Source organism: Archocentrus centrarchus, chromosome 10 (assembly GCF_007364275.1).
Source record: "Archocentrus centrarchus isolate MPI-CPG fArcCen1 chromosome 10, fArcCen1, whole genome shotgun sequence".
NCBI classification, from domain to species: Eukaryota; Metazoa; Chordata; class Actinopteri; order Cichliformes; family Cichlidae; genus Archocentrus; species Archocentrus centrarchus.
The window spans coordinates 25629147-25655498 of NC_044355.1; the positions used below are offsets into that span (position 1 = coordinate 25629147).

The 26352-nt window shown below is 41.5% G+C and overlaps 2 protein-coding genes across 2 annotated transcripts; both read left to right on the forward strand.

Annotated features, from left to right (window-relative positions):
* The first annotated feature begins 377 nt into the window (after nucleotides 1–377).
* On the forward strand, nucleotides 378–11565 carry cfap100 (cilia and flagella associated protein 100). The gene is made up of 16 exons (XM_030739732.1): nucleotides 378–445; nucleotides 2070–2140; nucleotides 2242–2313; nucleotides 2410–2510; nucleotides 2661–2871; nucleotides 2957–3021; nucleotides 5418–5581; nucleotides 6318–6398; nucleotides 6552–6721; nucleotides 6839–6923; nucleotides 9688–9730; nucleotides 9829–9983; nucleotides 10175–10304; nucleotides 10395–10597; nucleotides 10918–11011; nucleotides 11121–11565. The coding sequence occupies exons 2-16, from the start codon at nucleotides 2122–2124 to the stop codon at nucleotides 11244–11246; spliced, it is 1719 nt and encodes a 572-aa protein (XP_030595592.1). The 5' UTR covers nucleotides 378–445; nucleotides 2070–2121; the 3' UTR covers nucleotides 11247–11565.
* Nucleotides 11566–12513: 948 nt separating this feature from the next.
* Nucleotides 12514–25142, forward strand: ap1ar (adaptor related protein complex 1 associated regulatory protein). Its single transcript, XM_030740239.1, has 10 exons — nucleotides 12514–12700; nucleotides 16455–16503; nucleotides 16595–16621; nucleotides 16983–17008; nucleotides 17110–17206; nucleotides 17380–17478; nucleotides 19706–19767; nucleotides 20229–20302; nucleotides 20421–20543; nucleotides 22365–25142. Exons 1-10 carry the CDS (start codon nucleotides 12630–12632, stop codon nucleotides 22628–22630), a joined length of 894 nt encoding a protein of 297 aa, XP_030596099.1. The 5' UTR covers nucleotides 12514–12629; the 3' UTR covers nucleotides 22631–25142.
* Nucleotides 25143–26352: the final 1210 nt, after the last annotated feature.

A 26352-nucleotide genomic window follows, 5' to 3' on the forward strand; every position in this document is an offset into this window, starting at 1 on the left:
AACATTCCGCTTACAAACATGTCTGCATGTCTTTCAACAGCATTTCTTTTCTTTAATCTTGGAATCTGGGTTCCTCATAAGAAGGCAATCCAGTGCAAAAAAGAAAAAAGGCCTGGGACAGTTTGTGTGATCTGTCCATGCCATCTAGTGGAGAATGACTGCGGCCCACAGAACTGAGGAGCCAGCTTGAAACCTCTTTCCTATAATGTTCCCTACAGTGTTTTATAATAACAAGGACCTGTTCTTTTTTGACAAGTGTTTTTAAACTTATGTTTCATTGCATCCCGTTACTAAACTAGCAATGCAAATGAAGACATCCTCCGTGTATAAAAATCGTAAACTAGGAATTCACCGGGAAAATTACGAGGAGGCCTTGAAGGCAACATTTACCATGACAACGGTACACAGAGCCAGCGGGGCGGTTCATGCACAGCATTATAAGACGGTAAGTTAACGTTATCATAAATACTAATAAAGAAGTGTTTAAAACTGTCTTCTGTGGCAGCCTGACCTTTGTTTATAATCCGGGGAACTCGCTTAATTTATTCATTTGTGGTTTAGCAGCATTTGCCTACTGCCTGTGTAGTTGAAGGGCGCTTAAACTTTCCTGAAGTCTATGGGAAAAATCCCGCAGCAGCAAAGATGAGCTGTTATTTTGGGGCAAAGCTGGAAAATTTTTCAACCGTTGTGGTCAAATTGGACTGAAAAAACAAAACAAACAAACAAAAAACAGCCAAATAAAAAAAATAAGTTTTTTTGTTTTTTGTTTTTAAAGCAGATTAAGGCGAAATTTAGAATGTCCGCACTGAGGTTTACTACCTGTGTTGGCCTTATTAATACCTGTTCTTGTCTCCGCTTCAAGGTTTGCTATAGTAGTAATTTTGTGGCACTTCAGATCCAATGTTTATTTACCTGGATTATCTTTGTAAAATGGAAGCCGACATCAGAAGATTTCTAATCTCCTTTAGTTCAACTTTGGTGAGTTTGTGGGATTTGTAGCCTCAGTTTCCTGTTCGTAGCTGACAGGAGTGGCAGCCCAGTGTGGTCTTCTGCGACTGCAGCCCGTCTGCTTCAAAGTCTGACGTGTTGTGCGTTCAGAGATGCTCTTCTGCGTACTTTGGGTGTAACGAGTGGTTGTTTGAGTTACTGTTGCCTTTCTCTCAATTCAAAGCAGTCTAGCCATTCTCCTCTGACCTCTGGGTGAAAATGCCAGAGGTCAGAGGAGATTGGCTACGGTAGTTTCTATTTTTCAGACCAAACTCTCTGTAAAGTCTAGAGAGGGTTATGTGTGAAAATCCCAACAGATCAGCAGTTTTCTTCCTCATTCTGATGCTCAGTTTGAACTTCAGCAGGTCATCCTGACCAGGTCTACATGCCTGAATTTCTGCCATGTGATTGGCTGATTAGATATTTGCATCAGCAAGCAGTTGAACAGGTGTACCTAATGATGTGGCTGCTAAGAGTAGTTTCCAAAAGAGGGAGACATCAAAGAACCCCAAATTGATATTTATGAGAGAACTTCCAGGGAGAAAAGTAATTTAAAGAATTTATTTGGCAAATTAAACAGCTGTATACAGAAAAACCAGAACAATATTCTTTAACTATTCATCTAAATCAAAAGCTCTAAACATGCGTGCCCCCACCCACATACAGGTGTTTTCACTTTTGTTTGATTGGGCCTCTTCTCATAGCCTTTATATTTGTATTATTATTGTATTATAATAATACTATTATTATTGTATTATTATTATTTGTATTATTACACAGAGCCTGAAGACATTGCAGAGATTACAGCATTTTTCCACCCAAAATAGATCCAATTAGCATGAAAAAAATACCCACAGTGCCTTTAATGATAGTAAATACATTTTAAACATGAAATTGTCCATGTTATAATGTACATGTTATGGCTTAGGAAAGAATGTTTAAGCCTAAAAATGAAGCCTTAACATCAGTGGTTTGGTTCCTGGCTTGTAGGAATAGCCAGGACACTCCTGTGGCCTTTAAGATTTTAAATGTTCCTTTCTGTTTCACCTCAAATAACTTTGTTTTCCTCCCCCAACCCGCAGCCACATTCAGAGCTAAGCTAGTTCAGCCCCTGATGTCAGAAGCAACTCAGAAATGTCATCACCACAGCCTAGTAAGCTTCTTTTATAACATCACGCTTCACGCACAACAGAGTGAGTACTGTCAGCGCCTGATGATTGATATGTACTACTATTACTGATGTGTTTTCATCAGAGAGGACAGAGATTTCTTCAGGCAGCCTTGCTGTTTCAGAGATGGTTAGCGCTGCCAGATCACAAAAAACAGGTACAGCAGGCAGCGTGACAGATTTGGACAATAGAAAGAAATAACAGAAAAGTTGTAACTTGTGCTGTTTTTAATTGTTTATTCCAATATGTGTAGGGATGAGGAGGAAGAGAGGGACTCAGCTGAGCCCATTCAAAGTGCCAGACGGCAACAGCATTTTTCTACTGAGCGTAAACGAAAGAGAGGATCGAAAAGAGGTCGGTGTGCGCGCTTGAGCACATTTATGTACGTCTAAATGGCAGATTTTCTCTCCACTGCATTCTGCTTGCATGGCAGCATTTTGCTAAAACTGAAGAATGGATCTTTGTTGTCTTAAAGTCATGCTGCTGTTCGTTCTTTGTGCTCAGGAGATGCGTAAATTCCTGGCTCTGCCAATTGATGAGAAGACAACCCACACTGCAAGAATGATGGCCAAGCTGAAGAATGAGCTGGTGGGAGAACTGGAGGAGGAGGGGGAGAATGAGAAGATGAAGAATCTAAAACAAATCAAGAGTAAGACAGCTCTCCCTAAGCAAACCTCCGGCAGAGCTGCGCTGAAGATGGCTACGATGAAACGACGTAAGTGGGAGAGGAGTAGAGAAGTCAAACTATATCAGATCAGATATGATCGATTTCATGTGTTGTTTTCTTGCTCTGTCCCCAGAAAATGTAACAAAAGACAATAAGCATGCTTTGATCTCCCTGGAACGGCAGAAAGCAGTGTTGGAGGTAAATGATTTGAGGTTGCTAATATCTTAAAAGGCATGGAGCCATGAAAACAATCGAGCCCCGTAGTCACATTGTCGCTGTAGTGTAGCTGTGATGCTTTTTTTTGCTTTCTGTCTCCTATTAAAGCAGGATAACCATCATCTAAGCTCACCTTGTGACCTAAAGCAAGGCCCGTTTTCCCACTATATTAAATTAAAGTCTTCTTGTGCATAACCATCACTGACTGGATCACATCTGTTCTAGTTACATTAGACTGCTCCTGTGATGTAACGTTGTAGATCCAACTGATCGAGGGTGCACAAGAGGAAGCTTATTACCCATCAGATAAAGTCAAAATTAATCCAGAAGAGGTCACGATATCCTGATGTTTAGCTCTTCATTTGGGTCAGGCCTACTGTTCTCTCCTCACCTGGTGAATGTCCACATCATTTAGACTCAGCACCTCTGGTTTTTAAAGCAGTTTTTCTCTGGAAAGGTCCGAGTCTGAAGCCAAAGTTGGGAAAATGGTGATTATATAGTTAAACAGAGCCTGTTTATTTTCCATGACATTTATAAAAGTGAAATGTAGCATTTGGCCCAACCAGGAGGACTGCAGCTACACTTATTATACACTTATCTGTATAATCCTTTTGAATATGTATATATGTTTAATATATATATATATATATATTTATGTGTATATGCTTTTGAATGTTTACCATGCGTTAGAACAAGCAGATGAGTCCTGTTAAAAGTAATGATTCATCTCTACTCTTTTACTAAAGCCAAACTGTTCAGTGCATGGATTTGTGAAGTTATCCCAGGTACACTACATTCTAAAAAGTATTCACTCGTCTGCCTTCACTTGAACTTGAGTGACATCCTGTTCTTAATCCATAGAGTTTAATATGATGTTGGCCCACCCTTTGCAGCTATAACAGCTTCATCTCTTCTGGGAAGGCTTTCTACAAGGTTTAGGAGTGTTTATGGGAATTTTTGACCATTCTTCCAGAAGCACATTTGTGAGGTCAGACACTGATGTTGGATGAGAATGCCTGGCTCACAGTCTCCACTCTAATTCATCCCAAAGGTGTTCTATCAGGTTGAGGTCAGGACTCTGTGCAGCCCAGTCAAGTTCTTCCACACCAAACTGGCTCATCCATGTCTTTATGGACCTGCTTTGTGCCCTGGTGTGCAGTCATGTTGGAACAGGAAGGGACCATCCCCAAACTGTTCCCACAAAGTTGGGAGCATGAAATTGTCCAAAATGTCTTGATATGCTGAAGCGTTAAGAGTTTCTTTCACGGGAACTAGGGGGTCGAGCCCAGCTCCTGAAAAACACCCCCACACCATAATCACCCCCCTCCCTCAAACTTTACACTTGGCACAGTGCAGTCAGACAAGTACCGTTCTGGCAACCACCAAACCCAGACTTGCCCATCAGATTTCCAGACAGAGAAGCATGATTCATCACTCCAGAGAACAAGTCTCCACTGCTCTAGAGTCCAGTGGTGACATGCTTTACACAACTGCATCCAATGCTTTGGATTGCACTTGGTGATGTAATGTTTGGATGGAAACCATGGAAACCCATTCCATGAAGATGTCATGCACTGTTCTTGAGCAAATTTGAAGGCCAGTTGGTGACCTCTGTGCACTATGCTCCTCAGCATCCGCTGACTCCACTCTATGATTTTCATGGCCTACCACTTCATGGCTGCATTCCTTTCATTCCCAATTGCTTTCACTTTGTACACATAATACCAATAATAGTTGACTGTGTAATATTTAGTAGCGAGGAAATTTCCCGACTGGACTTGTTACAGATGGCATCCTGTCACAGTACCACACTGGAATTCACGGAGCTCCTGAGAGCGACCCATTCTTTCACAAATGTTTGTAGAAGCAGTCTGCATGGCTAGGTGCTTGGTTTATACACCTGTGGCCATGGAAGTGACTGGAACACCTGAATTCAATGATTTAGATGGGTGAGTGAATACCTTTGGCAATATAGTGTAGCAGACACATCAGACCTTATATGGGATACTTTTGCCATGAGTGGCAAAAGTATCCCATATAAGGGAAAATAATAAAATAAAATAATAAAAGTTTGCTGATGCTTTTGCACTAATTATGCAAAATTCAAGGTGGATCCTTTTTTTTTATTGTTAAGCGGTGATTTAAAAAACTGTGGGCAGTGAGGCATGAACTTTTTTCAGCTTATCAAGTCAGGTGCACCAGTGAGTCAAATGTGGCCCACAGAAAATTGTGAGCGTGGGCCAGACTTGGGCCAAACATTCATTGCTGTCAGGGGCTGTTCAGCAACAGATTCTTCAAAAGTCAAACTAAAGAAGAATCAGGAAATCAGACCAGGAATATTAAAATAATACATGTTCTTCTCATACTTGTTTCCTCAGTTATCTGTGATGTCAAAGCGGGCAGAGATTTTGAGGATGGACGAGGCCACTGCAAAAGAGGAGAGGCTGCTGAAACAGCTTGAGAAGACCATTGAGAGAGACAACCTCAAATTTGAAGAATTTCTCAGGGAGAATGAGAAGAAGTCTGTGGAGGCCAGAACACTGTAAGAGGCACACAGATATAAAATAGGTGCTGCCTTGTTAGTGTCTCTACAAATTAAATTTAAAATGACATTTTCAGGAAATTGTGCTTCAGTCGTGAATTACCACTGGATGCAGACGAGGTTGATATTGGTGTTGATCAATATAAATCGTGTTGACTGATGCCGACATTTATATCAAAAAAAGTGTCAAGAAGAGCTTTAAAATAAGTCAGCTATTGTTTATTATTATTATTATTACCTCCGCCAAGGAGGTTATGTTTTTGGTCACGTTGGTTTGTCTGTTTGTTTGTTTGTCAGCAGGATTACTCCAAAAGTGGTTGGAAATGACAAGAGGAAGAAGTGATTAAATTTTGGTGGTGATCCGGATCATGATCTGGATCTAGGAATTTTTTTAAGGATTCTTCACTATTGCGGGATAGGGGGTTATTGTTGTCTGGGAAAGATGAAAGATTATTTCACAGTATTTAGATACACGTATTACAGCGTCAGTGACCCTATGGCCTTGGCAGAGGTTTGTGCTCTCTGAGTGCTTCTAGTAATAATATATGTTTGTTGTTTCGCAGCACATAAAGTGGGAATAAACAACAATATGTAGCAGAACAAAATAAATAATGGCATTGACTGTTATTTTAATTGTCGCGTCACTAACACAAGCTTATTTTTGCCTTACGTGGACAACATTTGCATGATGTTTAAAAGGTTCCTTTGCAGATGGTTGTGTTGTCTTTGCTGTCAGTTTTGAACAGGAGGCCAAGTCTACACAGGAGAAGAACACTGAGATCAGGAGGCTAACTTCTGAAATACTGACCATAAAAAGGTAGCATTCAGATCATCTTGAACAGATTTAAATGTATGTGTGCATTCCCCCTGTTTCAGTCCATTAAACTGTTTATCAGAGGAGCTATAGGTAATGTGACTGCATATTGGTTTTGTGTTGTGTAGATTTGAATGTAGTCTTTCTTCTGCATAGTGAACTTGCCAGGTTTGAAGAAATCCTGGTAGACTACAAGAGTTACAGTGACCTTCTATTCAAGCTGTCTCCACCTGAGTGGCAGGAGGTTCAGAGGTCAAAGGGTTCATCTGGTAAAGACTCAAAGGATGATCAGAACAGGGAGCCTAAAGAGACTGCAATTACGAATGGCAAGTAAAGCCAAGTAAATCACCATAAAACAGATAACAGAGGCCAGGATGGTGGTACTCTGCTTAATGTCCTGATATTGTTTTAAATGATTCTTTAATTTATCAACATGTGCACAGGTGTGCAGAGCAAAGTGTCCAGTCCAGGTAGAGAGCTGCCCTGCATCCAGGAGACCAGGCTGTCCTCACCCCACAGCAACAATCTGTATGGGAGCACCAGCAGTTTCATTTCACACGTGACTCATTATTTTTTATTTTGCTGTAGATCCAGTATTTATCTTGTAGGTGCAAACATTTTGATGTTATGCTGAATGTGGTGTATTAATCTTTCCAAGTGTTAAGCAGAAGGAACCCTCAGTCTGAAAGAACTCATTTTGGCTCCTTCCCCCTCCCTTCAAGCCATCTTTCTCTTGACTGGACACCCTTTATGAAAGTCATTTTTACCTGTTGAAGATAGAATCTTCATCTGTATTTTAGCAGTGAAATAATGCATTCAGACACAGCTTATAAAAGCAAAAGTAAGAATAAAAACCAACCATATTTAAAATCATCTCCAGTATTTCTATAACTTCTCTCTATCCATCCATTTTCTTTCGCTTATCTGGAGCCAGATGCAGGGGCAGCAGCCTAAACAGAGAAACCCAAACCTCCCTCTCCCTAGCCACCTCCTTCAGCTTATCTGGGGAAACACTGAGGCGTTCCCAAGCAAGCCAAGCGATATAATTTCTCCAGCGTGTCCTGGATCTTCTCCAGGGCCTCTTCCCAATAGGACATGCCCTGAACCACCTCAGCTGGCACCTTTTGATGTGGAGGAGTAGCGGCTCTACTCTGAACCCCTTCCATGTGACTGCACTCCTCACCCTATCTCTAAGGGCGAGGAAGCTTATGTCCGCCGCTTGTAACCGTAATCTCATTCTTTTGGTCCTTACCCAAAGCTTGTGACCAGAGGTAAGGTTAGAAACGTGGAGCTGCTAATTCTCATACCTGATGCTTCACACTTGGCTGTGAACCACTCTGTTGTGAGCTGTAGGCCACCACCTGATCAAGCCAACAGGACCACATCGTCTGCAAAAAGCAGAGGTGAAATTCTGAGGCCACCAAGGTGGAAGCATTTTGTCACTTAGCTACGCCTAGAAATTCTGTCCATAAAAGTTATGAACGGAATCCGTGACAAAGGGCAGCCCTGGCAGAGTCCAACACCCACTGGGCCAGCAATGTGGATCAAGTTCTCGCTGCAGTTGTACAGGGACAGTAACAATGGGCCATATACATCATACTCCCGCAGCACCCCCACAGGATACCCTGAGGGATGCAGCTGAATGCCTTCTCCAGGTCCACAAAGCACATGTAGACTGGATGTGGAAACTCTTACACACACTCAAATGTCCATGACAGGATGAAGAGCTGATCCAGCGTTCCAAAACCAGGACAAAAAAATGCATTGTTCCACTTAAATCAGAGGTTCAACTAACAGATGAACTGTCCTTTCCAGCATAAACCTTCACAGGGAGGCTGAGGAATATGATTCCCCCGATAGTTGGAGCACACCCTCCAGTCCCCCTTCTTGAAGATGCTGACCACCACCCCAGTCTGCCAATCCAGAGCCACCGTCTCAGAAACTCAGGAACTGAGGGTGAATCTCATCCACACCAGAGGCCCTGCCACCAAGGAGTTGTTTAACTGCCTCTGTGACCTGGAGGTCCTTGAAGTATTCTTCCAAAGCCCGACAATATCCACAGTTGTAGTCAGCAGTGCCCCACCTGCACTATACACCGTGTGAGAAGAGCACTGCTTTCCCCTCCCGAGTCGCCTGACGGCTTTGCCAGAATTGCTTTGAAGCAGTCTGAAAGTCTTCTTTCACGGCCTCGCCAGATTTCTCCCACTCCCAAGTTTTTGCTTCATTCACCGCCCAAGCCATGTTCCGCTTGGCATGACGGTACCCATCAGCTGCCTCCAAAGTCCCACAGGCTAGCCAATCCTGATAGGGCTCCTTCTTCAGCTTGCTGGCTCCCTTCACCTCCAGTGTCCACCATATGGTTTGGGGATTACCACCATGACAGACACCAACCACCTTGCAGCTGCAGTTTGGTGCAGAAGCCTCAACAATGGAGTTGCGGACTAAGTATCATCAGCCTCCCTCAGATATGCTGTTGAAGTTCTTCCAGAGGTGGAAGTTGAAGATCTCATGGACTGGGACCTCTCCCACGCGTTCCCAGTGTACCCTCACTATATGTTGTATAATATCCCCGACCACCTGATCCAACTGACCACCAGGTGGTGATCAATTGGCAGCTTAGCTCTTCTCTTCACTCATGTGTCCAGAACATATAGCCGGATATCTGATGATACGATTACAAAATCAATCATCAACCTCCAATCTAGGGTGTCCCGGTGCCACATGCACTTATGGACATCCTTATGTTTGAACATGGTGTTTGTTATGGACAAACTGTGGTTTGCATAGAAACCCAATAACAGAACACCACTCAGGTTCAGATCAGGCAGGTCATTCCCCCCAATCAGTGAGACCCATCCAGGTCTCACTGATGTTGCTCAAGTGGCCCCCTCTCACTGAGAGGGGATAGACTGCAACAGAGTTTATCCCCTCTCAAGGAGACTGGTTCCAGAGCCCAGGTTGTGCGTTGACACACACTAGCTCAGGCTCCTTCTCCACCAGAGAGGTGACATTCCACGTCACAATAGCCAGCCTCAATAGCTGGGGATCAAGCTGCCAGGGCCTCCAACACATACTGTATCTGACGCATACGGTCCCTCCTGTAGGTGGTGTGCCTACAGGAGGGTGGGCCCATGCCTCTTTTTGGGCTGTGCCCAGCAGGACCCCACAGGCTAAGGCCCAGCCAACAGGCTCTCTCCCTCAAGCACCATCCCCAGGCCCCACGATAAGGTGGCAATTCACAGAGGGGTATAACTTCTCTCATAAGTCTAAAACTTTTACTTTGTCATTTCAGAGTCACAAATTCTAAATTGGACAGCAACAGCTCAGAATATGAGGTCAGTTTTTCCCAATTGTATATTAAGTTAACTAAAGCAGCAGCTTGAGTATTTATCCTCAGTACTGACAGTGTTCTATCTCGCCCACCTCGATGTAGGATGAGCCAGAGCTGTATTTCACTGATCCCCAGCAGCTGCTGGATCTGATGACAGAGCTGACGGAGCAGAACTTGTCCCTGATTCAGAACTCTACAAGGGTGGAGGAGACACTGGAGGAGCTCAAACACTCCTTGGAGACAACCAGGAAGAAGCAGTAAGCCTGATGTTGTGTGTTGAGTGTTGAGGCTCTGTGAATGAAGGACCTGATATTTTCCCCACTTGCTAATTTTTTTTTTTGCCTGGAATTTCAGACCTCTTATTACACTCAAAGTTTTACAGTTTTATGATTTATTCCAGCCCCCCTTTTCTCACATCCATGCCCTGTTGGTTTCTTTCTGTCTCAAGTGAAAAGGATGAAGAAGAAATTACAGTGCAGATAAATGAAATGAAGAAGAGAATCGAGAAGGAGAGGGCAAGAGGTGCCAAGCTTGAACAGAAGGTTCTTCTCCATGTGTCACTGAATACAGAGGACCAGGTAAGAACACAGAATATTCTGTGTTTGACCAGATTTAAATCTCAAAGCTCTGTGGTTTCAGCTAGCAGAAATCACTTCACTTGCTTACAGGATATGCTGCTGGATGCGCTAAGTGAGAAGGTAGCAGAGGTGTACTGCAGCTGTGTGGATGACAGGATAACCAACCAAACCACTTTGGAGAAGCTGGCCAACATTGAGAAGCGACTTTCTTTACTACTGCAGAGCCTTGAGAGCATCCCTGAAGAAAAACTGGAGTTAATGAAGAAGATCAAGGACAGCGAGAGGAGGACCAGGTACTGTATGTCTCAGTGACTATGTTCTGCTTTCTTGCCCTAAAGCCCTTGGCTATTATTGAATTTTTCACCTCTAAAAAAACATCATGAAATATTGTCAGTAACAGCAGCAAAACTATGAGGCTCTATGGGTAAGAGACACTTTGGAGTTAACTATAAGGAAAAAAAATCAAGAATCTCAATGGTCAAAGTTTAAGTTCTGGATTACACACCAGGTTGTTTGTTTTTTTTTCCCTTGAATTTGCTATTTCCAGTCTTAGCAAAAATTACAGTACAGTGTTACATAAACCCCCTCCCACTCTCCCTACAACATGTTGCAGGGAGCGTGAAGAAAAGCTGAGAGAGCAGAGTGAAAAGCAGAAAGAAAGAATGAGGAGGTACTTGGAGAGATCCCTGGCTGACTCCAAGAAAATCGTGGGTCTTTTGCCTTTGATACTCTTCTCCAAATCTTTTACTTTTTATGACTTAGAACTTTTAAAGAAGAAACTGATTCATTTGCACTCCTTTCATGATTTTCTTTCAGACTGGGAAAAAGCTCATGCCCAGATGTATGCCTGTTGCCCAGAGAGTCAAAGTCAGCAACACGGACAGCGCCCCCGCTGAAGATGAGCTCCATGAATATCTCTTTGGCCCTGAGAACACAGACTGAAAAAGGAAGAGCAAATGGTAAAATGAGTGTAATGTATAAAATAATAATAATAATACACATTATGTGTTATCCCATAAAAGCCACATTCATGACATATTGTATAATCACTAAATCAATATCAGCTAATTGTGGTAAATGACTGGTTGTATAGCTGATTAATATTAGAATTGTCCAAAGTGATATTGTAATTTGGTTTAAGCATCTCCACTTATGGGTGTCTCACTCTTTGTATGGAGGACCAAAAATGTCAAAATGCAAAATAAATGAATGGATGAAATTTATATTCTATGAAATGTATAAAAAAAGATGAGTAGTAAATGTAGGCATTTAAATAAAATATGATACATACTGATATTTCAGTTTTGATTTGGTTCTGCATTTGTTATTTATTGTTGTTTACCATTCCCATTGAGTTTGATATTAACCAACAATAGGCTAAAAATGTAATCTCATGATACACACTGAATGACAGTCCCTGGTCTTTCATAATGAATCAAAAATGTATATAGACATGTAAAAATAAAACATGGAAATAGATTTCTGAAAATAATAGGTGGAATTGCAAATGATAAATCATGAATCTATTTTCTTTGTATAGTTGTCTCAAGGAGAGCAGCACAGTGGCACAGTGGTTAGCACTGCTGCCTCAGTTAGAATACCATCTTGGGAGGCCTGGGTAAGATTCTGCCCGGGCCTCTCTCTCTGTGTGTGGAGCTTGCAGGTTCTCTCCGTGTCTGTGTGGGTTTTCTCCGGGTTTTGTCCTCCCACACTCCAAAGACATGCACTTACTGGGGTTAGGTTAATCGGCCACTCTAAATTGCCCATAGGTGTGAATGAGAGCACAAATGTGAGTATGGATGGTTGGTTGTCTGTTTTTGTGTGTTGGCCCTGCAACAGGCTGGTGACCTGTACAAGGTGTACCCTGCCTCTCGCCCTATGTCAGCTGGGATAGGCTCCAGCCCCCCCACAACCCTGAACAGGATAAGTGGATGGATAGTTGTCACAAGGTGCTTTATTTTGTGAAGTCCAGATGATATTTGAGTGAACCCCACCAATATATATATATATATATATATATATATATATATATATATATATATATATATATATATACACACACACATTTTTTTTAAATAATACTACTTTCCGTGCTTCAAACGATACCTTTTGTCAGAACCTGGTCGCATTTATAAGAACTTCATGTAGAGGACAGTAGGTGGTGGTGTTTCATTTTCATCTGTGCTCTGTCATCAACCGGAGAGGAAGGAGGATGAGGAAGTGGCTGGAGCAGAGGAGTGCGCTTGGAGATGTAGCTACCTACACCAATGCTCCAGCAGCTGTCAGGCGATAGGCAGCTAGATCATAGGAACATTTGACAATGCGATGGGTAACTGCTGGGCCTACTGTGTGGGGCTCTTCAGGAGAGAAGCCAACAGGATCCAGCGAGGAGGCGGGTGAGTCTACTGTGAGCTTTAGCAGCCTGAGCTACCTAGCATGCAAGTATCATCTGAAGCGGCGTTATCTGTTTCCTGCTAACGCTGGCCAACAGTTTGACACCGCAGTCAGTCTGCGAAGACTTGGTCAGCTTCCTAGAGATGTTATTACCACAGGCGTTGTGGCTGTCAACCAGAGATAAAGGCCAGCTAGTAAGCCTTTGGCTGTACGCTCTGTAAACTGCAGTCAGCCAATGCCAGTGGGAATCAAGACCCCACCCCTAGTCTCAAGAGCCTGGACAGGTGGTGTAGTTAAGGGCTAATAATGACAGCAGAGCTGAGAGAGCTTCTGAAGAGCTCCTTGGCAATGAGGTAGACTAACATGTGGACACTTTGGCTCAGTCTGTCTTGAATCTCATGCCTGATGCAGCTGCTGGGATCAGTGACTGGTTTCTTGCCTCGGTTGCAGGCTGTTGTGTCACCCAGCTGAAGTAAATAATTTATGTTTTTTAGTCTGACTTTACCTTGTGCTTTGTTTAGGTCTCTTCCAGCAGCAAGGCTTTCCACACTTTTATTCATAGGTTCATATAATGTAGCTGACAGTAGTACTAATACATATACTTGTAATATTAACAGTACTACACTGGTAGTTTTTTGTCCTACCCTGAAGTGGCATTACAAAGGTGTCTGCAGACATTAGGTCATGCTTTCATGTGAAACTGGCAGTCAGTAAAATGGGGGAAAAAAACAGCTTTTTTCTGATCATTGTAAATCCAAAATCAATGTCACAGCATGGAGGTCACAGCTCTCATCAATAATAATTAATTGATTGATTGGCAGTATTTGATTAAGTGGGGGCCTATCAAGCTTACTGGTTAGTAGGCCACTTAAATAGAAGTTAGAGCTGTGCTTTTCTTGCAGTTTACACGTCTTACTTTACTAGTCATGGCATATTGGTCAGTTTACCAGCTTTGATACACCAGAGGTGTTAAGAGCAAAGCCTGTGAAGGTTTTTTTTGTTTGTTTTTAGCTTTAGTAGGCTACACACTTCATGTTAACACTAGTAAATCTTGTCACTGCATTTTTGTAAGCCATTTTAAAGTCTCTGTGTGTTTGTTTGAATGTGTGTGTGTGTTGTTTTTTTAAATTGATTACACATATCATTTTTATTTAAATGTATGGGGTTTTTTTATTTTATTTTTTTACATATTTTGATTTTATGTCAATTAAATCTTAAGTCTTAGGATTTTAAATCCTAAGTTTAACCTTAAGATATTTGTTGTGTTGTATTTTACTTTGTTGAGCTGTTTTCTATTCTACATATTTAAGCCATTTCTTTCATGTTTGATGTGTTTAACTTTTAGCTACTGTGAGAGCTAATAGTTAAGAAACTTCTACACATGTGGAACAGCATATCTTTTATCTTATTAAATGGCAGGGGTGTCAAATTCATTTCTACTGAGGGCCAAACTGGAAAATAACAATGCCATCAAAGGCAAGATGTACTCAATCATGTGACAAAGAAAGTTTTCACAGGACTCTATGCAGTCCTGTGCAAAACCAAGTACATCCTTACAGATTCCATTGGAATTAAGTGGCTAAGTACTTTAGCAGACAGTGCTAATCAAATGCACTTGATTACTTGATCATCAAGTGTGAGCATCTCTACAAAATCAGAAGTTTTGGCAGTTTGCTGGTCTGGAGCATTCAGGTGTGTGTTAACACAATCCCAGGAATAAAGTCCCTGCAAAATCACCACCAGGTCAGACCGTTCACTGCTCAGAGTAACTGCAAAACTTACAGACTCTGCAGGCCTTGGTTAGCATGTTACATGTTAAAGTTCATGATAGTACAGTTAGAAAAAGACTGAACAAGTATGGCTTGTTTGGAAGGGTTACCAAGAGAGAGCGTCTTCTCTCTAAAAAGAACATGGCAGCACAGCTTAGTTTTGGATCTGAACAAACCACAAGGCTCCTGGAACAATGTCCTTTGGACAGACAAGACCAAAGAGGGAAGGTTTGGCCATAATGCACAGCACCATGTTTCACAACACTTCATACCAGCTGTCAAACATGATGGTCAAGGGGTGATGATTTGGGCTTGTTTTGTAGCCACAGGAAAAAAGCTCAAAACAACCCAGCTTTGCAGTACTGAGTCGAACATGAACTTCTCTGTGTACCAAAGTATTCTAGAGTCAAATGTAAGACCATCTGTCTGACAGCTAAAGCTTGACTGAAATTGCTGCAACGGCCCAGTCAAAGTCCAGACCTCATCCAAATGAAATGCTGTGGCAGGACTTTAAGAGAGCTGTGCACGAGCAAAGACAGCAAACCTAAATGAAGTGAAGCTACTTTGTAAAGAAGAGTGGGCCAAAAGTCTTCCAACACGATGTGAGACCCTGACAAAGTCGTACAGAAAAAGATTACTTGAAATCATTGCTGCTAAAGGCAGTTCTACAAGCTACTGAATCATGGGGTGTACTTCGTTTTTCACAGGAATTTTTCTTTTTCAAAACCAATTTATAACATTTAGTCAAGCAAAATAATAAATGCCTCCAATGGTGTCGTGGTTAACACATTTGCTTAGTAAGTGGAAGGTTGCTGGTCCACTTCCTGCCGAGCAAATACCCTTTGGGGTTGCGTCAGAAAGAGCAATCCGGCTCTGCCAAATCAAACATGTGGAGCTATCCACCGTGTCAGGGGGAAAGCTGAAAGGCAAGCAAAATAATGCATTCTGATTACAGCTGTACACAAACTGTACAGCCAACTCACTACAGCCTGTTTCCTGTTTCACAGCCCTGACAGTGACAGATCAGTATTTATGTGAGATGTCTTCACAATACAAAGTAGTCAAAGACTTTTGATGATATCAGTTTAGGTAAACTGAAATCTCTTCTTCCATGAAACTGAACAGAACAATTTCTAGGCTGCCCCTGGGAATTAAGTGGGTGCATGGCTATGACACTGTGTCCCGTACATGATTTTTCTAGTCATTCACAAGGCTTCACATCGCACAAAGAGTGTTTCAGCAGAGGAGTGTTTAGTTTACACTGGGTCTTTTATTTTGAAAATTTAAATTGAAGAACAGACTTGGTGTGTGTGTGTGTGTGTGTGTGTGTAAAATTTTAGCAATGTGAAGCAGAGATAGGAATGTGAAAACTGCTGAAACTACTTTTGATTATTATGTAAACACCAGTGGTTGGTGGGCGGGCGTCTGGGTGGCGTCCACTCAATAACTCCAGAACCGCGTGGTCTACACTTACCAAACTTCATGGGTAGATAGCTTATGGCCAAAGCAACGTTGGGATTGTATATGGGGTCATTGGAGTCAAGATCAAGGTCACTGTTAAAATAGATAACATAGAAAGACGGTGTCCACTCAATAACTGGGTGACAACAAACAGGGTTAATACAGTGCGACGGGCATAGTTTGCCCCAGTAGATGGTCAACAGGCTCAGTAAAGCAAATCTTCCTCTATGGATTTGGTCTTCACTCTAGCTATAACCCCATGAACACTTTTAACATAACTGACACAATGTTGTAGTTATTTACTTATAATAAATTAGCTCTTATAGGGTGTATATAATATATATGAGGCAGATGGGCCAGTTTAATTATACATAATTTTGTGCTTTTAATTTCAGAAAACAGTTTTCATCAGCAAATCAGTCAGTAATAATGTTGGCAAAGAGATCAATGTTTTCATATCCAGCAGTGGGTATATGTTTGTCTGAAATGGAAATTTTTTTTCACATTGCCTTCATTATTCTTACAGGTCAAAATACTTCCGCAGCAGCACCACAGGGGAGCATTATACAATCGAGGTGTGTGCATTATTTGCCTTTTTTTTTTTTTCTTAATAATGACTGTTTAATGTAATGTTACAAGTCTAATTAAGCTTTTTTAATTTTGCAGTTTGAAAATCTGGTAGAAAGTGATGAGGTAAGTTTCTATTTCAAGAGCTTTCAGTATCTGAATAAGTCTATGAAAAATGCTGCTCTGCTGATTTGGACACAAATCCAACTGTCTTCTAATTAAAACCTGGATTATACTCAAAGTCCCCGGATACTTTTTATGCTCATACTGCCATCAGGCTGTCCCCACTTACCATCCTCAGCTCTGGATAGAAAAAGATGGGATGCGGCCATCCCTGTGATATGGCAGCCTTCCATTTTCTTTCCTCCGGGGGGGATAACTCGATTACTTTCCATGCAGTCCTAGAGTAGCAGGTCTTGAGTCAGTCAGTCATTTCATACTGGATTTCAGAGCTATTTGCTAAAATGTTGTGTATGTTGCATTGCAGGCTGAGAGCCCACAGCCCTGCCCGAGGTAAGAGTCAAATCTTTAAAAAAAAGAAAGCTAATAACCTCTGGCATTAAAAAAACAGAAACAAAAACACAGTAACCTGTGTCCTCTTGTTATTCCACCAGGCCCATCAGTGAAGATGAGATCAAGCACCTCAGAGATCACCGCTATGCTGCAATCTCAGACGAACAGCTCCTGATAGACCAAAAGCTGCAGGCTGAGGTTAGCGCATCTGTCTCTGTCAGATTTAACAGCCCTCATTATTTCATTTTGTGTTTGAACACTTAATTTTGGCTTCTCTTTAATTTGCTGCATTGTTTTTTCTGTTTTTGTAATTTTCTGTTCTGTTTTGTGTGTTTTTGTTATGTTTGTTTCATTTTGTTATTTCTGCTCAGTTAGAGGCACAAGAGGAGAAGTTGAGGCTAGAAGAGGAGGCTAGAAATGCTGCCCAGCGTGAGGCCGCCAGGCTGGCACGTGAACGAAAATTGAAGGAGGTGAGGCAGCACTGAGCGCTCCCTTCTGCCACTTTACCTTACTGCTTGGCTAAAGCAGCTCCTCCTCCTCCTCCTCTAAGCTACTGGCGTCTCTGTGCAGGCGCTTCCCAGGAGTTCAACTCCCCAACTTTCTGTTTTCTAAAGGGGATCTGTGATGCTTATTTCCAGCTCAGTTTTTCTTCTTGGATGGAAATAGAGTAGCTTTGCATAATTCACAGTTCAAAATAATCTGTATTTATCTGTCTGGGCCTTGTGCAGCCCCTCAGTTTATGCACTGTCTGGCTCTCTTCCTCCTCCATTTAAGCCAGTTGTCTTCTTCTTGGTGACCAGTGGGTGGGGCTTCTGTGCTCAGTATAATCATATTAGGGACGCAGACAACACTGGGATCTGTAGTGAGGGTAGAGGGAGCAGGTGGAGGTATGCTGGAGAGAAGAGGAATCAAAGTCAGTAGAAGAAAGACAGAATACATGTTTGGGAATGAGAGGGAGACAGGTGTAACAGTGAAGGTGGAGAAGGTTGAATACCTGGGGTCAACCATCCAAAGCAACAGACAGCGCACAAGACAGGTGAAGAAGAGAGCACAGGCAGGGTGGTGACGAGTGTCAGGGGTGATTTGCGACAGAATGATAGCAGCAAGAGTGAAAGAGAAGGTTTACAAGATGGTAGTGAAACCTGCTATGATGTATGGTTTGGAGACAGTGGCACTGATTAAAAAGACAGGAGGCAGAGCTGAAGATGTTAAGCTCTTCACTGGGAGTGACCAGAATGGGCAAGATTAGAAACGAGGACATTAGAGGAACAGTTAAGATTTGAGACAAAGTTAAAAAGGCAAGGCTGAGATGGTTTGGACATGTGCAGAGGAGGAAGAGTGGATATATTTGACAAAGGATGTAGAAGATGGAGCTGCCAGGCAGGAGGAAACGAGGAAGACCACAGAGAAGATTCATGGATGTAGTGAACTAAGACATGCAGAGGGTTGGTGTGACAGAGGAGGATGCAAGAGGTAGTGTTAGATGGTGGCAGATGATCTGCTGTGGAGACCCCTAAAAGGGAGCAGCTGAAAGAAGAAGAAGTTCTCTATGGTATCATACAAAGCCAAGACTAGAAAAAAAAAAACACTTTGAAACAGAGCATTTAGAGCAGCCTTAAAGATGAACTTTTAGCTCACAGTGATGATCTCAGTATTTGACACCAGGTTCATCTTTCTCTGTTCAGCCTTCATCTTTGTCCTCTGCTCACAGAAGTATATTGTTTGTCTTTGCTTGAGACTCTTGACCAGACATCCCATGGATCATTAACATGTCTTAAAGTCTGATGTTAAAATCAAGGAAATTTAGGTCTTTAAAACATATTAGATTTCCTCCAGCTTTGCTGTGGGTCAGGTATTAAATTTGGAGATGGTATGTTTAAGACATATTTAAAAAAAAAAAAAAAAAAATCATAGACAATAAGTGTAGTTGGCATTTTTTGTCTTTTTGCTATTGCGAACATTTACAAGGGTGAAACACTAGGGGGCACTAAAGTCACAAAATATTGTGTTCATAATCTACTTTTTAGCACAAGTAGCAACCAGATACACTGGAACAGAGAAAGTTGAAAAATGTAAAAAAACTAAAAGTCTGATGTTTTTGCATAGTAGATCTCAACTAAAGTAACATAGCAGCAAGATGACTGAACCTAAAATGACAAAGAACAACAAATAAATGAGCTTCATATAGTTGGTATATGGTAAAATTAAAATTGAAGTATCTCAATGCTTATTCATGTAGGGGGGGGGGGGGCTTGCTGTCGGACTGCAGAAGCTCCGAGCAAAATAAACTAACAGTAGTTTGGTTACTTTACAGTAGAGAGGCAAAGGTGTCCATAGGCATAAAACTGGAGGCGATCTTTATTTCTTAAGTACAAGCAGTGAAATAATTTTTTAGAGAAAGTGGACAAGTACTAGTAATGAAGCAGGACTTTTGGTCACCATTGTGGTTTCAAATGTGCTTTTCTGCTCATGTGATATAAAGAAAAATACCAGGACTGATATTTGTCTGTTGCCACATTCTGCTGCTTCTCTGGTGTTGCTTTTTTTGTTGTTGTTCCTGTTTAAAAAAACTGTCTGCTCACATTTTTCCTTGATAATGCCAAAATTGTTAAATGTTTTCAAACGAATCCGGTCTGTAATTCAATCCTGTGAAAATGATTTTTTTTTTTCGTTGATGTGTGCTGTTTGTGTCAGCAGCTGTCTGCCCAGAGGACACGGGGGAAAGCAGATGGCTCTGGCGGCGAAGGCCAGCAAAGAAAGTGAGCCATTTAAGTTCATTAGACAACGGCGTAGTTGTTGAGCTGAGGACAAATTTGGGTCATGAGACCCTGCAAGAGGATTTAAGTGATGGTGTGTTTATTGAAGAACAATTAGAAAACCAGAACTTGCAGCCTCTGGCAAATCAACTGTTTATTCATTAGCATTTATGGCTGAATTTGCCTGAAAAAGTCTTAAACCGTGTCACTTTTTTTTTTTTTTTTTTTAATTTTAAATAAGTTCTCAGCACACGTGTGGATCTAGTGATGTGCACACTGAATTTGCCAGGCGGTGTGTAGATTGCAGAGCAGATTTTAAAGAGCCGCAAGCTGTCCAGTCTCTGTCGTCAATACCTAACTAATTGACTGTACCATGAAAGCAGAAGAAAACATGAAAGTAGAGCTGGACTGGTGGGATTCCTGTGCTGTGCTATGGGTAAATATCTCAATCTCTTGGGTTTCAGACAAACCTCTGGGGAGGATTTTGACGTCTACCTCCAAAATGTTAAAGCCCAGTCTGAAGCTTTCAGGAGCAACAGTGAGTGAACCGTTTATATAGAATCTACTCGACATTTGTGCCCCTAATGAGTTGTACGTTCAGAGTTTCATCTTCATAAGAGAGCGATCAGATTTACACGTTTTCTGTTTGTTCCCAGGACTTCCGTCTGACACAAATGTGGTGACTCCCAACACAGAGTGCAGCTGGGATTTCACCACCAAGACCCGCTCCACTAATGATGATGGTACGTCACTGGATCTGGAGTGGGACGATGAGGAAGGTAAGAGGTTAGGTCTTTGCTTTACAGGAGTGGCACCGCAGTGCCTGCGACATTCTGACTGAGCTTGTTCAGCCAAGTCTGAAGCCAAAAGTGATTTAACAATTAGTGAAGAGAAAAGAAAGCAGGATATTTGTCCATAATGGAATCAGGATTTTTACTTTACACAAAAGATGTAAAACAACAGTCCTCCTCATGTGTAAGGCTGCAGCCAATGATTGGTGTTACTGTCAATTCATCTGTTTTCTTTGAAATGTTATCAAATGTCTTAGAGCAAAGATGTTCTCAGTGTCATATTGGAACCTGCAAATGTTTGGCATCTTTATTCAAAAATTATCAAAAGAGCGGTATATTGTATTTCTGTCAGTCAGCTAATCAATTATTTGACACATTTTTGCAGATCTAAAAATGGGGGCACATTTGTTTTATTTTTATTTAAATTCCTGATTCATGGATGTTTCCTCTTAATGGTATTACACAGATGAATTGTGACATCGAAAAACATAACTAATATTGTAAAGGTGCTCCCCAAAACGGCTCTGACCCATCAGGGCGTGGGCATTCAGGGGGTGTCCTGTGGTGTCTGACACCAGGATGTTGGCAACGTGTCCTTTGAGTCTTGTAGATTACACAGTGGGGCTCAGATTAGGATTGTTCTGATGCATCTCATGGATGCTAGATTAAAATTTGGGAGTTTGGAGGTCAATGCAGCTTTCTGGTGTGGCTGGGGCCACTGTCATGCTGGAGGTTGCTCCCTTTAGGAAGTGTCTTCTTTGTTGTTTAAACAAATAGACTGTATATACAGATGGATGTAGTTCCTGGCATTAAACTGGGTTTCTTTATAATGGCCAGCATGGAGCAACTGCTCTGGTTTCAAGGACATAAAGTTAATAGAAGTCTATGGGAAACTGACCCTTTGGTTCCCTTATCCGTGACTTGAGTAAACACTTCCTTGATGAGTTTATGGTGTTACAGTGTCATTTTGTAAGTTATGGTCTCCATCAGAGTTAAAAAAAAAAGCAGAACTAAGACGGCTGTAAGTCACTACTGTATGAGAAAGCAGCTTCTCTTGGTTTACCGGTCAGATCGAGCCCTAAGATAGCAATGGTAAAAACACTGAGCTCGAGGCTTCCCAACAAGACCACTAACTGACCACCCCATGATACGATATTATCACAATACTATATTATTGCAATTTTTAACATTTTGTGATATGCTGAGTATTGCAGTAACATATATTGCAAATTACGTCCTCGAAGTTCCACTTTGTCAGTATCTGTTTTATTCAATAAGATAAAGTTATCTCACTTGGTTATTTGGGGCTTTTTTGGGCTGCAAAATAAGATTGTCAGCATACCAACACTGTCACTAAAACCTGCCATAAATGTTGCCAAGGTGGAGTCAGTCTGCTGTCAGTCTGCAATTGAATGGGGTCAAGTTGGCAATTACATGCAATCTGTTTCTGATAATGCAGCAATTAGCTATGATAAATCATCCAAAAAAAAAAAAATCACAAATCTGTTGCTGTCGACACAGAAATTCACATTTAAGTGTTACATTTGCACTCAGCAGCCTTCCTATGACCATGCAAAATCTCAATACTATACCGTATTGATTTTACACTCAGTCACACACTAACCAGTGAAGTCAGTTTATATATAGTCTTTGCCCATAAATATTATATATGTTTTAAGACAACACACTTGTAATATCTAAGTTTTCTCACCATGAGCCTGTCAGGTCACGGCCTGCAGCTGTTTTTGACTTCAGTGACATTGTTACTGCTCTTCTGTTAGAATAAAACCTCATGTCCCTGCATTGTAGGAATCAATCGTGCGCTTCCAGTGTGGGAGAGGTCTCGAACAGAGGAAGACATCTTGCGTGCAGCCCTGAGGCCTGGCGGCAAGCAAATGAACAGCGGGCCGACCTCAGCCTCCGAGGACTCCACCGCACTGGAGTGGGAGAATGATTTTGTGAGCACCCACCCAGAGGACAATGCAGAATTTGAAGGGTTTGTCAATCCCGTCCTAGACACTCCCTCTGAGGACTCCTCGGACTGTGGCCTCAGGTCAGACAACCAAGACAGATAGTGTCCAGCACCAAAGGAGACATTTGTGGCCCTCCTCCTCATGTCAAGGCTCACCAGCTTTTTGCCTCATGAAATGGAAATGTCCTCACGTGCTCTTCATACTCTGTAACGAAACTGTGACGCTGCAGGAATATGTATGTATCTCTGCACTACAGCACAGTGTGGTGAAATTTTTATCAGATACTCATTTTTTCAGTGCCTTCATTTGCTAAACTAGACAACCATTGAATGAATTGTAACTGATCAGTTGTATCATGACCATTTTACACATTGTTCAAAAAGTGCTTTTATCCAATGCACCCAAGTGATCATACACAAACCAATGTATTGCCAACAGTGTCAGGAGTGAAACTTTATTGCATTAGACTGATGCTGCAGCATACTAACTGATGTAATTGGATACATTTCAGTGCTTGTGAGTAAAGTAGTCATACAGAATCATTTATAAAGGTACTTTCAAAATCCCAGTGGGGAAATTTGTGCTAACTATTCAGCAGTAGTGTACAACCACAGAGCAGTGCCTGGGGACCAAGTGCAGTACTGAGGCCAGCACCTCATTCAGCACCTCGGGGTATTCCTGCATGTCTTTATGCATATGGAGAAAACCACAGAAGCACAAAAGCAAATCTAAATTATATTTTAAAAGTCCACACTTACCCCTGCATCTCATCTTTACTTTGATGCATGATCATGAGCTGAATTCCAGTGGAAAGTTGCTGAAGGAAAACTAAACCATCTCTTGGTGAATCACTAAAGTAGGCTGTATGACGCAGCATCTGTGAACACTGCATGTCAGCCGTCAGCGCTCGCCAAAAAAAAAAAAATAGAATGCATTTCACAATATGCGGTCAGTGCATGCTCTCTGACGAGAAAGCTGAGCTCATTGCAGTGACCCAAGGCTAACGTCATAAGGCTCATTTCTTGGAATTGAAGGCCCCAGTTGAAACAGTGTAATATTGGCAGTCAAATAAAAAAATGTCCTCAAGCTGTAACTTTTAATGAGCGTGGATGAGAAATTATTTGAAGCCTGTTCAGGCTTTTACAAGTATCGTGTGACTATTCGCTTTGAACCTTCACCTAAACAGAAGTCTACTAAAGAAGACACTGCTGGATTCTGGGTTTTGTTCAGGAGACGAATCAGTTTGGTAAATATGCATTGAATCTCCTATGAAATCCAAACCTTTTAATGAAATAAGTGCAAATCATGAAAGCAATATTTTGAAATTGAACTAAAAAGCTCAAACCTGCAGATGTGACTCTGTGGTGATCCAGTGCTGCTCTGACTAAGGAATGGGCTGTGTACATTTTTTTTTTTTTTTTTTTTAATTCTTGTGTATTACTTTTTTATATATATATATATCTTAACCTGTCACACGCTGTTGAGCCTAAGTTGGAACACAGCTTTTCACATGAATCAGTTTAATTTGTTTGAATCATTGTACTGGCTGCACCTCCAATGTGTAGATTTTTGTTGAGTCAGATCTTAGGTGATGTTTACTGAAATGAACCCGATCCACCGACTTGCACTACTGTCTAAGTGTGTAGATGAGACACAGGCTAATTTTTCCTTCCTAATACTTGAGTGTGGACTTTAGAAATGATGTTTCTTTTTGTTTTTAATCTCATGTTCTGTTGTGAGTTTAGCATCTCTGACTCGTCACTGTAAATTTCTGTTTAAGAAGAACAAAACTTGATTCCTTGTCACGCTGAGTATAAAGGGAAAAAATAAAATCTAGGGGGAAAAAGCGCCATGCTTCAGGTACGTTAACTGCAGACAAATTGAGTGTGTAAACTGTCATTTTTAAAGTGATCTTGACACTGGCAGAATATTTTAATGTTTGTGGTAAAACATTCCTAAAGTACAAACCAAAGTAGTACTTGAGACGTTAGCTAGGTTAGATTCATTCTCATACTTACAGGAACTTTGTATGATTTAACAATTCAAAAATAATCCTTGTTCGTCTTTATACTGGGCCTTAGTGCTCCCTCACACTTGATCCTCTGTCTGAAACAAGCAGTTTTAGCTCCTCCCCCTTTCAGTCCAATTTCTCATTAAGCACACTTTCTTCTGATTGGCTGACCCTCATAAACAGAAGGTTTGAACAGCAGGTAGGTGGGGCTTCAATGGTCACAGCCAGAGCTGTTTGCCTGAGATGACCATATTAGGGATGTCCACTCCCTGACTTCATACATAACCAGGAGTAAAGAGCAGCCTGGCGCCTCAGCTTGTGGCTCGCAGGGATTACTTGTGCATTATGTTGGCCTCCCTATTTGCAACTTTGGCCATGTTTAATATTGCATCCACCACTGTAACAGTACGTAAGGAAACACATAAAGATCCCTGTTAACTTAGACGTATTTGGGGGCTGAATAGATGTATTATAAGACAGAGTGGGGCTACGTCTCTCTTTTACACTGCACTGTGTAGCCAGTACTATCGGTGGCTTCATTGATACCTAAATTCAACCAGCAAACCTCACTCACTGTACAGAAAATCATTTTATAAAACCTGGTTCCCAGTCCAGAACAAACAACCAATAAACCTCTTCATTTGATGGCAAATGCATTTATATCTCCTTATTGCACAACTGAGTTTTAGATACTTTTTTAAAATTAAAAGTAGATTGAAAAAGAGCCAATGAAAGTAACTGGCTGAAGCATAACTAACATAATGGATGGCAAGAAACTGATGGTAGTGACGGCTTCGCACGGGTCACCGTTCATTCAGCACAGCATGTTTTTTTTTTAAATTCTTGAATGGTTGTTTCCAGCCATCAGCAGGCAGCATTCAGATTTCTTTTTAAAGCTTTAATGTTCCAGGGAACCGCTCTTATTGTCACAGTCATCCTCCATATGACTCACTTTAGGACAGGCTGATGCTATCTAAGATCACCGTGTTTTCTCAAGACTGACAAGTCATATTTACAGCTGCGTGTTTTCAGATGCAGCTGTGATTCAGCTTCCTGTCAGTTCATGAATGTGTTACTCATTGGCCGTTCTGAACATGATGTGGCTGATGTAGGGTTGCTGTTTAAAAAAAAAAAAACCTTTAGTTTAACAGGAAGTGGTGCATTGTGCATTTTTATTGTTGAAGGAGGTGGAAGAGGATTTGTGTCGTTCGCTGGCTGTGACGGACACAATAGGCGGACAGTCAAAGAACAGTGTGACGCAAAAGCATCCAACTCCAACTATGTCAACTCTACATAGTTTTTTAATTCCAAAGTCCAGCTCATCACTCAGATATTGTACAAATGCAAACTACCTGAATACTTATTACTTAACCTGTTCGATCACCTGTCAATCAAAGTGCTTACAGTAACAGCTGACCTCTGGAACTTGCACTGAGTAAACCACACTGATGATGACTTAGTCAAACCTACAGAGGTTTTTATTACTCTAAGAGTTGGAAAGTGTATAAAAATATTCAGTGGAGTAACTTCATGCCTTTTTTTTTTACCAATAACATGAGCGAGTTAATGTAGCAATGATTTATCTTGTGACAGCAGCAACACAAAACTTTCTATTGATAAAGAAAATAGGACCGGCGTATCTGCGATCTCTTGCCTGCTCATGAAATGGATGTATTGTTCTCATACAGCTCCACTTTGTTTTAATTCAATGTTGGACACTACTAGAGTAGCTTTGTATTCACAGTTTCAAAATAATCCTTATTTGACTTGCTGCAGCCCATCAGTTCGTCCACCATCACAAGCCAGTGAAGCC

Bases quoted from the DNA above. Each gene is read 5' to 3' on its own strand.
- cfap100 (XM_030739732.1), top strand. The intron at 2,511-2,660 runs GTCGGTGTGCGC...CTTTGTGCTCAG, and splicing joins AAAGAGAGGATCGAAAAGAG to GAGATGCGTAAATTCCTGGC. The intron at 9,984-10,174 runs GTAAGCCTGATG...TTCTGTCTCAAG, and splicing joins GAGACAACCAGGAAGAAGCA to TGAAAAGGATGAAGAAGAAA.
- ap1ar (XM_030740239.1), top strand. From the start codon at position 12,630: ATGGGTAACTGCTGGGCCTACTGTGTGGGGCTCTTCAGGAGAGAAGCC. The intron at 12,701-16,454 runs GTGAGTCTACTG...TTATTCTTACAG, and splicing joins AGGATCCAGCGAGGAGGCGG to GTCAAAATACTTCCGCAGCA. The intron at 20,303-20,420 runs GTGAGTGAACCG...GTTTGTTCCCAG, and splicing joins TGAAGCTTTCAGGAGCAACA to GACTTCCGTCTGACACAAAT.